This window comes from Acanthopagrus latus, chromosome 5 (assembly GCF_904848185.1).
Source record: "Acanthopagrus latus isolate v.2019 chromosome 5, fAcaLat1.1, whole genome shotgun sequence".
Classification (NCBI taxonomy): Eukaryota; Metazoa; Chordata; class Actinopteri; order Spariformes; family Sparidae; genus Acanthopagrus; species Acanthopagrus latus.
In genome coordinates this window covers 1,893,102-1,906,722 of record NC_051043.1, presented here as the reverse complement: position 1 = coordinate 1,906,722, position 13,621 = coordinate 1,893,102, and the positions used below count along the sequence as shown (strand labels likewise).

The following is a 13,621-nucleotide window of genomic DNA, read 5'->3' as shown; positions in this document are numbered from 1 at the left end:
ACTCCAAAGCTATCCAAAAAGAGTTTATCTCCTGTGTAGCACAAAGGAGCTCTAACTAAATGTCATTGTGCAATCAGTTTTGTAAAATAACAAATAAATGAACCTTGTGTTTTAAAAAGCAGTATAGCTCTACAGCTCCATGATAGTTTGGACTGAAGTGTACAAGGGCAAATGCATTTCATTTTAATTCCCTGCTCTTCCCCCGCCCACTTTCCTTCTGCTCACCAAGTGGCCTCCATGTGACTGATGCTATTGTGTAATACAAAGGGCTGAGGGTGAGTGAATGACAGCAAGTGCTAATACTACTAAAGTGCAGTGAATGTCTTGCAGGGTTTTGGAGAAATCTTCTACGTATGTCAACATCATGTTTGGTGATAGGTATGATATGGGACACATTTCATGACCAAAGCTGGCTGTATTGGGCAAAATCATATAGAATAGTTCATGTGTGGTAAAAACTGTGATTTTCATTCAGTCATACAGGGTACTGACAGAAGTGTCTGACCATCAACAGTAGAAAATGTAAATCATAACACTGAAAAAATTGTCTTTCAATGTTCTTTTTTTTCTCCACCTGTATATTCCCATATTTGTGATATTTTTTTTATTCCAGTGTTCCAATATAGCGTGTGTTTTGTTTCAATTTAGTTTTGCTTTCATTATCAAATTTAGTATTAACTCAATCAAGTTTCTTTTGTCATCTCAAATAATTATGTTTTATTTTTTAAATTTCTTTAATCAGCCATTAATATATAATGGTTATAGTTATTTTTACACTTATTAAACACTTACAAAAAAAGCAAATATTAAGTTAATTTCCAACTCTTGTTACCTACATGAAATGTGTCAATTGCCTATTCACCAAGTGAACCTTGACACCCTCACTCTTGGTATAGAATAGTTTTATGTCATAAAAGGTACACTTTTTGCACTGGCACTGAAACTTTTTACCAGGCATTAACTGTCAACCACAATCATCAAATATAAACAAAATAGTAATTTTGAAATGCATAATATACCCAATAACACGAGTCAGGAAAATCGTTTTCTATGTTGCAACAAAAGACAGATGGCATAGCTTTTCTCATGAAAACAGTCTCCACTGTAGAAAAGCCCGCTATAAAATATCAGATTGATGCATCACCTAGCCCTGTTGGTATGATTTCTGGGAGCAAAACAGAAGTGAAATCAAACTGTACAGCATCAGCATCAAACTTGGCTATTTCCTGGTGAAATAGCCAGGGGGTGTCTATGTTTTCTGTCACTGGCCATAGTAACTATCCCTGTTTTAGATCTAACTGAGGCAGAGGTCTCTCTTTGTTGAAGCAACTCTTCAACATCTTCCCTTCGCACTGATCTTGTTGCTTTAGTTGGAGATGAAGCCAAGGCTGTCTTTTTGGACCTTGTTGAGTCTGTCTCCAGGGAGGTTATTGTTGGCATTATTTATAGTGCCAATTTCCATTATCAATTGCTTCACCATAAGCTTAAGGTAAGATTTCAAACAAGAAAAAAAAGCCATGTCATGGGTGAGTCATCTCAATTTAATGACCATCTTAATGTCTTGTCTTTATATACTAACAAATTCATGTTGTGCCCCTGGACTACCTGGTTACTTATTTGGCCACCTTCTTGTACTTCATCTTGTTCCCCAAGTTGCTAGATGTTAATTATATTAACAAATTCATTGACAGGTTGTTCACAGCCACTTGGTCTGTGGTTGAAGATGAACGTGATCATCAAGTTGCATATGGTGTATTTTTAATACCTTTGATGAGGCATTTCCATTCCAAAGACAAAAAAAGCCCATCACCCCCAGCGATTGATGATTAACTAATTGCTTGAAATGTTATTTTTCCAAGAAGCATAATCTCAGTCAGGGTTACTTTACTGATCCTCTCTTGTAATTTTGAACTGATGTAATCGCTTCTTGAGGTCATCTAAATACTGTATCCATGATAAGATTGTTTTACTCTTGGAAAGATATAAATACAGTATTGAAGATGATGATGACTGAATATTAATTAAAGAAACTGATTGAATTGATGTTCAAGTAAATCCTAAGGGGTTGGCAAAATCATTTATTTTGCGAATATTGGTATTTCACTTGCAGACAACATACCACAGACCCAACTGTCTATCTCTTGAATTAAAAGCCCCTCCTCCACCTTTGTATTCTCTCCCATCAGTGAGGATGAGCTTGTGGATATCATCCACAAACAAACTGCCCTAGGTCTTGGTGAGTTGAAACCTTCAATACTTAACGCCTCTGAACCGCTCCTTCATGTTTTTAATCTCTCTCTTGAAATGGGTGTTTTTCCGTATCAACTAAATAAGCTAAAATCATGTCTCTTTAAAGTAGATGATCCATGCTTATTTTTCAATTACAGACCAATATCTATTCTGCCATGTTCATCCAAACTATTAGAAAAACTTGTCGACAATTGCTTGTTGTAGTTTAATGATAATAATATTCTTAATGCCCATCATTATGTGTTCAGGGAGTATCATTCACCATCAGTGGCCGTCACACAACTTTTTGACAGCATCATTAAAACCCTTGAAATTAAGGAAATTACAGTTGGGGTGCTTGTTGATCTATCAAAGGCATTTTATACACTTAACTGTGATGTTGTTTTATTACAGAAAAAGTATCCTTATGGTTTAAGTGGAACAGATCTGTTATGGTTCAAAAGCTGCTTATCAGCAAGAAGCAATTTGTAATACATGATGGGATTATAGCTTGATTTCTTGTGGGGTGCCACAAGGATCAATCCTGGGACCTTTACATTTCTTTATTCATGTAAATGATTTAAAACTTGACCTTACTGCAAACATTTTTCATCATGTTCACAGATGATTACAATATTTTTCCATCCGTTAAAGAAATAAAAAAAGTAATAGTATCAGAAATGAACGCACATTTGAGTAAAGTTTACACCTAGTTGAAAGCAAACAATTTATCATTCAAAACAGAGGAAAGTGTATACATGATGTTTATGCCTAGAAATGCACAAACCAAAATCCCATTCCATGATGAACATATTGCCAAATATATCTTAGAAAAGCTTACAGACGCTAAATCTATCTGATTTCTTATAAATGAAAATGTCACCCGGAAAAATCATGTAACATTGTTTCTGTTATAACAAACAATATCGGAGTCATCAGGGAAATGTGACATCTTTTGGCGCTATCCCTACATCTCCCACTGCAACATTATTTGGACTAGCATTTTTCAAGTATCCACTCTCTGTAAATGCTCCCTATCTTTAAATCACATGAACACTTTTTGTGTTGTTTGTTTGTTTTTCAGTCAATTCACAACTGAATGTATTTTCAGTTCAATTCCCATATCCATGATTATAATACAAGGTCAACCAATAATCTTCATCCAGCCATTTTCAGAACAAACTTTTCACAATTTTCCGTAAGATTCCAAGGAAGAAGCTATCCATGCATTTTTGACACGCCCGCTCAACAATGCATCATCTTCTCTTCAGATGGTTCATGCTATTTTAACTGTTTGTCTTTGTACTCTGATGGGTTGTATTTTTATTTATCATTTGTTCACTCTTCCTGCACATTTCCTTCTGAGGTTTGTTTTTTTTCACTTCCCTGTCATTATCTACTGCATGTATTCTGTTTCATTTTATTGATCTGTTGTGCTTTTTTATGCGCAAATTGATTTTAATAACACTGCAAGAAGTGTCCTCTGTCTGTTACTGTTGTATGTTTTCGGAGCCAGTAGGTTACAGACACAAGAGGGCGTGTTGGTGTGTGTCAGAGCTGCTCCTGCGGGTCCTGGCCTGTCCCCGCTCTGATTTAGGGCTCATACTATCAGCGGTTCTCTGCTGAAAACCACGCATGTGCATATTTTCGCGATATGTTTCGTAAGGTTTGGGGATTAAATGTTCCCCTAAGATTCTACATAGTCAGTCTTTTTTTTTTCTTTTTTTTTTCTTTTTTAAGTTGTGCTTTCCAGAGTAATCTCTCACAAGGCTGAGTTTCTGAAAAGTTATTGTGAGGTTTTCATCTGACAGCGGCATAAGACATCCTTTAACTAGGCTATATCATTACTGGACCACAGAGAGAAAATAAATACATTCATTTTTCTTTTAATTAAAGTTTTTATTTCCTTTTATGGAAAATCATGTAAACAAACGAACGAAAAAAATAAGAGAAAACAGAGCAGAGCGACGCTGAAAACAAATGATGAGGAGCAAGTATGCCTGTGTGTGTGTGTGTGTGTGTGTGTGTGTGTGTGTGTGTGTGTGTGTGTGTGTGTGTGTGTGTGTGTGTGCGCGCGCTTACGTGCGTGTGTGGTTAGTGCTGGTCAGGGTCTGCGGAGCCAATCAGCTGCTCATGCAGATGACGTTCTGCTGTCCTACGTCAGCCCCACCGCTCGTCAGGATCAGAGCTCCACACACACCGGCAACTAACACATACACACACTCCCTCTCCAAGCCGGACAGTAAAGCCCCAGGCCTGGCAGCCCGGCAGCGGAGGACACATCCAGCCTTCCAGGTGCCGCAGCCCGTTGTGACAGTGGACCCAACACCGCCTTACTTTGTGGACATGGGAGACATGGGGGACCCGCCGAAAAGTAAGAAACTTTTTCAGTGTTTGGATGCGATGCTGCGAGTGAATTCATCACAACTCAAGAGTTGAATTAGTTGTGTGTGATGCTGCAGACAGGACATCTTTTATGGCCTTTAAAAGTCACTGGAAACAAAAAAAATGCAAAATTTGATAGAAGTGTCAGTAAAGGTTGATGTAATCTGATATGACCGATGGACTTTTTCATTCAGGCTATTCAGAAACAATAGCTTAATAATAATAATAATAATAATAATAATAATAATAATAATAATAATAATAATTTTAGGTCAGTTGGTAGGCTACATTAGAAGATGAGACGGTCTGTCAGCGGACAGCTGTGGCCGGTTATGTGATGTGTCCTGCTCATGCTGGTCTTTCAGAGAAGCGGCTGGTGTCTTTGTGCGTGGGCTGCGGGAACCAGATCCACGACCAGTACATCCTGCGGGTCTCCCCGGACCTGGAGTGGCACGCCGCCTGTCTCAAATGTGCCGAGTGCAGCCAGTACCTGGACGAGTCCTGCACGTGCTTCGTCAGGGACGGAAAGACGTACTGTAAACGGGACTACATCAGGTAGGACGGCCGGGCCGGGACGGGACGGGACGGGACGGGACGGTCCTTTCATATACAAGACAGGAGCTGGAGCTGCACGGAGACTGGAATTATTATTATTCTATATTTCGTCATTTTAGTTTGACAATGTTCGGAGTGATTTCAGACACACAGGCAGACTTGTTTTCAGTGGATTAAATGATTTTCATTAGTACGAACATTATCATCTTTACTGCGACGACACCTGTTATCATTAAGACATCAATATTTCACTCACGTTTATCGGGTGTATTTTTATTTTGTTTTTAAAAACAAAAACAAAAACAAAAAAACAAAAGCAAAAAAAACAAAAAAACCGAAGCACTCTACACCAGGCCTTCATAAGTCATTTATTGGCTAATTAATGATTCGGATCAGATCGTAGCTATGCTATGTGTCAGGTGGACTTGTAAAACACAATGGGAAAAAAAAAATGTTACTTTTTTTTCTAAGTTATATTAATTATAATATCAACAAAGCCTGTAAATGAATCACTAATTTGGTGTAGTTCCAACTCGTCAGCAGAGGTTCGATACAGCTGGAGCAGGCCTTCATTTATTGTCCCGTCACAACATTTCTGCTTCACATGTATCTCTAAGATAACACTGTACATAAAACTACAGTCCAAAATTAATTTCACTCTAATGATATTATGACGAGGTAGGCTACGTCATAAACAATAACATTACTATCAATAATAATTATAGCAACAATAAATAATTATGTGAAACTGTTTTAAAATTATTAAATATGACGTAAAGAAAAATCACGTATGACTGTTTAAAATTGAAACCGTGAGGCATATTATTATTATTATTATTATTATTATTATTATTATTATTATTATTATTATTATATTTTTGTTGTCCTTGTATAAAATGATCGGTCGTGTTATTTCGGTCATGGCAGCTGTGCTTCCTGCAGTCGAAGTGATCGGACCTTGTGTGTGTGTGTGTGTGTGTGTCGCAGGTTATACGGGATTAAATGCGCTAAATGCAACATCGGCTTCAGCAAGAACGACTTCGTGATGAGGGCCCGCTCCAAGGTCTACCACATCGAATGTTTCCGTTGCGTGGCGTGCAGTCGGCAGCTCATCCCGGGGGACGAGTTCGCTCTGCGGGAGGACGGGCTCTTCTGTCGGGCCGACCACGACGTGGTAGAACGGGCCAGTCTGGGCACCGGAGACCCGCTCAGCCCGCTGCACCCAGCCAGACCGCTGCAGATGGCAGGTAACATCCCGGGGAGTGGGAGACAGGCCGCCAGGACTCTGGCTGGTGGAATACTGAAACTTGCTTTGCGTGTCTGGCTGTGACTTTTCCTCGAGCTCTGGAGTCTGTTCCCCTGCTTGGATGTTGGTCGGGTGCTCGTTGAATACACTCCTTCTCCGAGTTGACTCTGCGTGAGACTGCGGTGATTCACATTGACGCCGGCTGCTGCTATTGCTTTTCACCTTGTCACAGAGTTGTATGAAGACGCAGTGTTTTCCACCCTGAGTGTAATGTCTGAGTGATTTACTGGCTTTTATCCGGATCATAATGTAGCTGAGGGCACAGTAACGGGTCCACTGACGGCAGGAGCTGTTGGTGTTGAGCTGGCTCTGCTGTCTGCTCCTCGGAACATGGTTTTTGTCCTCCCGCTGCTCAGTCATTCCAGGCTCTGTTAGATTAGATACAGTGGGCGCTGCTGTCAGAAATAGGCCTACAGCAAGTTATCACTGCTGAGGAGTGCGAAAAAAAACCCGGCAGTGGGTCCGGGATGCGTTTGTTCTTAACTCGGCTTCACGTGCCGTGCCGTGCCGTGCCGTGCCGTGCCGCGCAGCGCAGCGCGTGTCTGCGGGGGGTTGGTTGGGGTTGTCTGGCCTTGTGTGTCGCCAGCTCGCCCTGGTGCGTTTTTAAGCACGTTTCGACCTTGGATCATCAGAAGGTTCAGTCAGAGCCGCACTGTTCTCCTGCATTCAAACCAGATATGCAGATATGTTAGACCGTAGCTGTATCTGAAGGGTCTTTATCACGAGCCCATTTCAAACAGATTTATTAACGCACTGTCATCTGGCTGATCTCACGCTGAAGAGGTCCTCCGCCTGCCTGTAAGGTCAGCAGCGTGGTGTTTGGAGAATGGTATAAAGCTACCAAGCCAGACACGTTTCTGTGACAGTGATGGAAGAAAAACTCATCATTACCAAAGTTCAGCATCATGCGCTGCAGGAGCGGCGGGAGAGACCTGCATAAACCTGACGAGTGTGTCTTCTCCGTGCACGTCATTTCTGTCAGTGTAAAGCCTCTCTGCACACACATTTCACTGATTGACTGATCTTCCTCTGGGTTGTCTGTCCGTCCTCTCCCAACAGCAGAACCAATCTCCGCCCGGCAGCCCGCGCTGCGGCCTCACGTCCACAAACAGCCGGAGAAGACGACCCGCGTCCGGACGGTGCTAAACGAGAAGCAGCTGCACACGCTGCGGACCTGCTACAACGCCAACCCGAGGCCCGACGCTCTCATGAAGGAGCAGCTCGTTGAAATGACCGGCCTCAGCCCGCGGGTGATCCGGGTCTGGTTCCAGAATAAGCGGTGCAAAGACAAGAAGAGGAGCCTGCTGATGAAGCAGCTGCAGCAACAGCAGCCAAATGACAAGACGGTAAGAGGATGTTACTGAGCAGCACTGCACCCTCTGCACACCACTCGGACCGGATGGGAGCGATACTGAAGGACATAAAACAAATGTATTGTACTCTGACCAAAGACAGACCTCAGCCGCTGTCCACCTGCATTTCAGTATTAAATAAGTTAAAGTTCAGTCAAATTAAAGCCAGTGTAGATTAAAGGTAGCATCTTTCCATGCGGCCTGACCGAGCAGCCTGCAGAGCACCTCTGTCACAGGGCATGGTGATCCAAGGGTCCTGTGTTTCACCACACACACACACACACACACACACACACACACACACACACACACACACACACACACACACACACACACACACACACACACACACACACACTCTCTCTCTCTCTCTCTCTTACACACACGTGTGTTTCTGTTTATCTGTCTTTTCTTCACTTGTTTATTGATTGCCCTGATTGAATGGTTGATTCATTTATTACAGAGGTACACACGCACAGGCGCATGTGCATGTACACTCTCACGCGCGCGCGCGCGCTCTCTCTCTCTCTCACACACACACACACACACACACACACACACACACACACACACACACACACACACACGGCCAGCCACCCACTGTATCATCTGTAATCACCCACAAAGAGAGATGTGAGGTGCTGACCACGAGACGTCCTCTTCCAGAACATCCAGGGAATGACGGGCACCCCGATGGTGGCAGCCAGTCCGGAGCGGCACGACGGCGGCATCCAGGCCAACCCGGTGGAGGTGCAGAGCTACCAGCCGCCCTGGAAGGTCCTCAGCGACTTCGCCCTGCAGAGCGACATCGACCAGCCGGCCTTCCAACAACTGGTTCGTGTTTTTAGTTGACTAAGTCATTTCTTTGCTTCCTGTTCTTTAAGAAACTCGATTTCTATTCTGTACATTTGAAGTGCAGAACAATCACATTTTCTCTGAATGGAGAAAGTAGTTCATTTTTTTAATAATTGCAATTCGACCACACCTATCTGTCGGTATTCTTGCAGCTGTCTAGACTCTGAAATGCTCCATCAGAAGCTACATTTACAAAAAAAACACGCAGCTTCCGCTTCACAGAGCGTTTCCTCCGTGATCTTTTTCTTTTCAATTCCTAATATTTGGACGGACACGCAGATCTGAACCATCTCACTTGTTTTATGTCGGGGTGGTTTCATGTTGGTGAAAACGTTTCCTCAGCACAGACACAGGCTTTTGGCTTTAGCACGTTTGGAGATCATTTTATCAATTCTTTCTTTTTCTTTTCTTTTCTTTTTTTTTTTTTTTTTACCGGTGTGTTTGTTTGAGTCGCGCTCTCAGACAGCATGGCACGGTCTCTGAAACATAGAAGCGCTCACACTGTAGGTGGACACGCGTTTCTGCGCCATATGAGTGGATTATTAGGAGTTACTACAACAAAAAACTGGAATGTGACACGCAATTCATCCGCTGTTTGGCTGCGGGAAAGCTGGGCTGTTTTTAGACAACTAACAGACAACAGTGTTAGTTATGGAGTGCGTAGATATTAAGGAACTAGACTTATTTTATTTAATTGGAGACCAGGATTAAGATCTCAACAATAAGCAAAGCGTGGCTGTAACCAGACATCACCCCCGCAGAGCAGCACATACAAGTCAAAGTGGGTTTTTTCCCTTTCATATCCAGGTAGCCGAAGATTTCATCACTACACCGTCATCAGACAGTTTGATCCTCCATAGAACTGGCTGTATGAAATCTACAATTATATGTCAAGTCCACTTTCCCTGATGTAAATTAGACTTCCTCAGCTTGTAGTTATAGTTGTTCTCAGCCATCCTCTGGTCGCTGTTAATGAGTAGGCCCAAACTTTTTTTTTTTTTTTTTTTTTGGCCCAGACATCCAGTGGAATGACAGGCCACTGGGCGATAACGTCGGTTCGTGCGTTTACTTACATAGTCCGATGTGTTTCCTATGAGTCTGCGCCTCCATGCTGAGTAGGCCTGCTCGTCCTCAAGTCTCCCCTGTGCTGTAGCTGTGCAGATGTTCCTGACTCCCGCCTGATGTGTCCGCAGGTCACTTTCTCGGAGGGAGGGCCGGGCTCGAACTCGACGGGCAGCGAAGTAGCGTCCATGTCGTCTCAGCTTCCAGACACGCCGAACAGCATGGTATCCAGCCCCATCGAGGCCTGAGCCGGCGCCGCATGGACGGACTGAAGTGAACACACGGTCCCTGTTCACCCCGCCACCCTTCTCCCCCCCCCCCCCCCCCCCCGACTGCACCAAACAACCCCCCTGGTTGTATTTTGACACTGTGAAGACAATCATGGGATTTTATCACAGCCACCCACTCTAATGTCCATCCAGAAGATGCGTCATCATGGCCGGTGCTGCACGTTCACACCTGGTCACAGTTGCCAAAACGAGAAGACATGAACCTGATTCCATCGATATGTGGACCTCTGAAAAAGGAGAGGACTCTGAATCCTGAATCTTATACTTGCTGTGTGCTATTTTGAATGGAAAAAACAGTGACTGGTGATTTTATAATTCGATACATGCACATCATCACATGACAGACGTTCGGAGGGGAACAGCACTGCTTTTCTTCATTTAACTTCACGATTTCCTTCATGACCCAAGTACTAAAGCATTTGCAACAAGGTATACCTCTATTTTGCCACAAGCTTCGTGGGACATTTGTGTGAGTTAGTGTCCGTCCGAGAATATTTTTTTTTTTCTTTCCCAAAGATGTGTATAATTAATAATAAGTTAAAAAAAAAAAAATACCGTTAGCTCTGGAAAAAATGTTTCGTTTGTTCCCGTGCAACAAAAATTATTTATTATTTATTGTCGACAAATTTGCCACCTTTTGTGTAACTTTCTTAACTGAAGTAAAAAGAAAAAAAAAACAAACAAAAAGACTGGAGTTTGGTTTGTGGGTTTTCTATCAAAGATTTAAGCTTACATGGTTATTTAAAGTTACAAACTAGAAGCTAGTTTTGATCTATGAAATGCTTTTTTTTTTCTCTCTCTCTCTCTTTGTGAATATTCACACGTGGCTATCGATCCATTAAACGGCTTGATAGATATCCTGTGGTTAATCTGGTGTCATGTTGGTGCAGATGTCGTCTCAGTTTACTTGAAGGCTGCCGACCTGCTTCAGAACATCTCCATTTTTACAAAACCTTTGACTCCTAAAGTCCCGTTTTTTGTTTTTTTTTTTGTAACAAAGTGCTCGAATCTGACGGCGCAATTCTACAATCTGAAAAATGTTTAGAATGAAATGTCAATATCCTTATTTGAGTGCCATCATTTGTTTTCATTTTTACATTTCTACGATACCAATTTTTATTTTTTTTTATGTTTTAAGAAAAAAAAAATCTGGAATGGAATTACATAAGACACTGCGGACACACAGGGATGGACTGTTACACGATTACGATGTGCGTCTGCTTGGATTTATACTATGAAAAGTCAGAGGCTGCTGTTTTTTTATTTATTTCTTTCGGCTCTGAAAAAGAACAAACAGAAACAAAGAAAAAAAACAAAAACAAAACCAGGAGAATATTTGAAATCACATTTCAGTGCCAAGAGTATTCAGACGCCGCTGACCCTCTGTGTCATTTTGTGCCTCTACATTTTCGACATTCATGTTTTTTTTTTTTTTTTTGAAGCTGACTGTTGTTTTCTGTCTGTGAAACAACACTCAATCGCTGATCAGGTACTGTTTCAATATGCACCGACAGACAGGTCTTTAATACGTGTTCCTGGTATGTATACGCTGACGCTTTTATGAGATTTGACGGTTTGCACTCTTCATCCTCAACCTTAAAAGTCTGCAAGTTGGTCGATGCAGACGTGAATACTCCCTACACGTTTGAGATTGTTCAGTGAAATATGGAGACAAACTGAGGTTTCATATAGAATGACCTGACCTGACAGTGTCATTCTGTCAGTGCATCACTGTTTTTCTGCTTACTGTGATTCTTAATGAATTTCACCGTCAGTCCTCCCTCCGCCTGTCCCATTCTGTGCATAAGCATGTTTCAGAAAGCTGCATTTGAAACCATCATACCTGAAACTGAATTTATAGCCACAGTTGACAGGTAGTCTTGACCTATTAATGAACTGATTTTATACTGTATATATTATTAATATATATTAAATACATTCGTAAAGAGTTTCTTTCTTTAAAACGGGTACATGTTAAAGACAAAATTGTATTTGTGAATTCTTACATCTATCATTCTCCATTATATTTATTGAAAAATAGCACCTCAAATTGCCTACAGATCTCATAGTTATTAAGACCAGAACAACTAATTAATCGTTTAAGCAAGCCCCAGTCAGGTCATGTAGACTGAAGCTGGGAGGTGGTCCATCCTGTTTAAATCTCATATCTTCAGGATCATCTGCAGATGTGTTACAAGCAACATGCCCAGATCTGAAATTCCCACTGGCCTGTTTGTGTCCATTATACATCCCGAGATGTTTTTAAAAAGAAGGAGAGGAAACTTTCAACACGCTAATACTAATTTCTGAGTTGGACCAAACAAAACAGCAGCAGTACAACATGTGGCTTTATAATATGGATATCAAGACCACAGTAAATCACAAGAGAAACTGATATCTCTGCACAAATACAAAAAAAATCAGAAAGAGCATTTGATCTGGGTTGATATTTTCAACAACAGCTGCTAGCTGAAACTTTAATGAACAATACATTGATAAAGGCTTATCATGTAGTTGTCCAGTATACACAAATAGGTTTGAACAGAAACAGCTGAATGTATGTCATTAATATCTAATGATATTGAGAATAATTGGAATTAAAAAAAACACGTTGTACAACAGCAGCACCTGTAACCTCGGTGTAGTTTGCACTGCAGCTGATGACTGAAGTTAGTAATGAGGGAAGTCACACCAGCAGTTAAATTCAATGAAGATCTTTCATCATTCTGCGCAATGAATCAGAAGTGTTACATGACCTTGACCCTTAATAATTTCACAAATAACAAATGAAAACTATAAGCAAACACTAAGCAAATGTGTGCAATCAATCTGCAGGACAGCGTTTCAGAGCAGGGGATACAGAAGTCAGTAAAGCTTACAATAAGTGGAGAAATAGTGTGGACAGAGGGCTTTATTTAAGACAAGTGTATTGCTTCTGGTTTGTCGCTATATTGTGGAAAATGCCACACAGTGCACTTCTCTGTCTGGTATTTCCATGTCTTGCCATCCAGAGAGGTGCACTGGGGGGAGTGTCACAAGCAATCCAGCAATGCACTGTAATTTTGGTGTCAAGATTCACTGTGTTTTGCACCTTCTGCCTGCTGCTCAGAGCAGGTAAACAGCCCACTGCACAGCGCACCTTTGCCCTCTCATAGAACCTTTTTTATGTATGCTTTTACTGTCTATTTCACTTTCGCTCTATACTTTTGAAAGTCAAGGAAAAAATATCTCCCTGCACCCCAAGGATAAATTCTTATTCCAAATGTAGCATCCACGTCCACAACAGCTCCATATGAGTTGTGCATTAGTTTGCAGACGCCCCATATAGCCATTTCAATGTTGCCTAACCCTTAACTATGCCTATGCCCTAGTTAAGGTTTTGGTTTAGACACAAAAACGTCTTTCATATGAAGTTTTGTATTGGAATCAACTTCATAGTTCATTCACTTTCATCATGGCGGTTGGGAGTCGAAATTCACACAACCACTGGAGGTCGCTTGTCTGACAAAAACACACATTATGCATTCGAACCAACAACTGACCATGAAAATATCGAGAGTGCTCCACCAGTTCTCCCTCAACACGCT

General features: G+C 41.6%; 1 protein-coding gene across 2 annotated transcripts; it reads left to right on the top strand.

Annotated features, from left to right (window-relative positions):
- Positions 1-4,400: 4,400 nt before the first annotated feature.
- Positions 4,401-11,869, top strand: isl1 (ISL LIM homeobox 1). 2 transcript variants are annotated; one of them, XM_037096945.1, is made up of 6 exons: positions 4,401-4,603; positions 4,980-5,169; positions 6,157-6,416; positions 7,538-7,821; positions 8,494-8,661; positions 9,876-11,869. In XM_037096945.1, exons 1-6 carry the CDS (start codon positions 4,576-4,578, stop codon positions 9,990-9,992), a joined length of 1,047 nt encoding a protein of 348 aa, XP_036952840.1. In that variant the 5' UTR covers positions 4,401-4,575; the 3' UTR covers positions 9,993-11,869. The 2 variants fall into 2 exon arrangements, with proteins under 2 accessions (XP_036952840.1, XP_036952839.1); XM_037096944.1 differs by having other exon boundaries at positions 4,405-4,603; positions 7,535-7,821; positions 9,876-11,865.
- Positions 11,870-13,621: the final 1,752 nt, after the last annotated feature.

Coding starts and splice junctions, on each gene's coding strand:
- isl1 (XM_037096944.1), top strand. CDS start 4,576: ATGGGAGACATGGGGGACCCGCCGAAAA. Junction 4,604..4,979: donor CATGGGGGACCCGCCGAAAA/GTAAGAAACTTT, acceptor CTGGTCTTTCAG/AGAAGCGGCTGGTGTCTTTG. Junction 5,170..6,156: donor TGTAAACGGGACTACATCAG/GTAGGACGGCCG, acceptor TGTGTGTCGCAG/GTTATACGGGATTAAATGCG.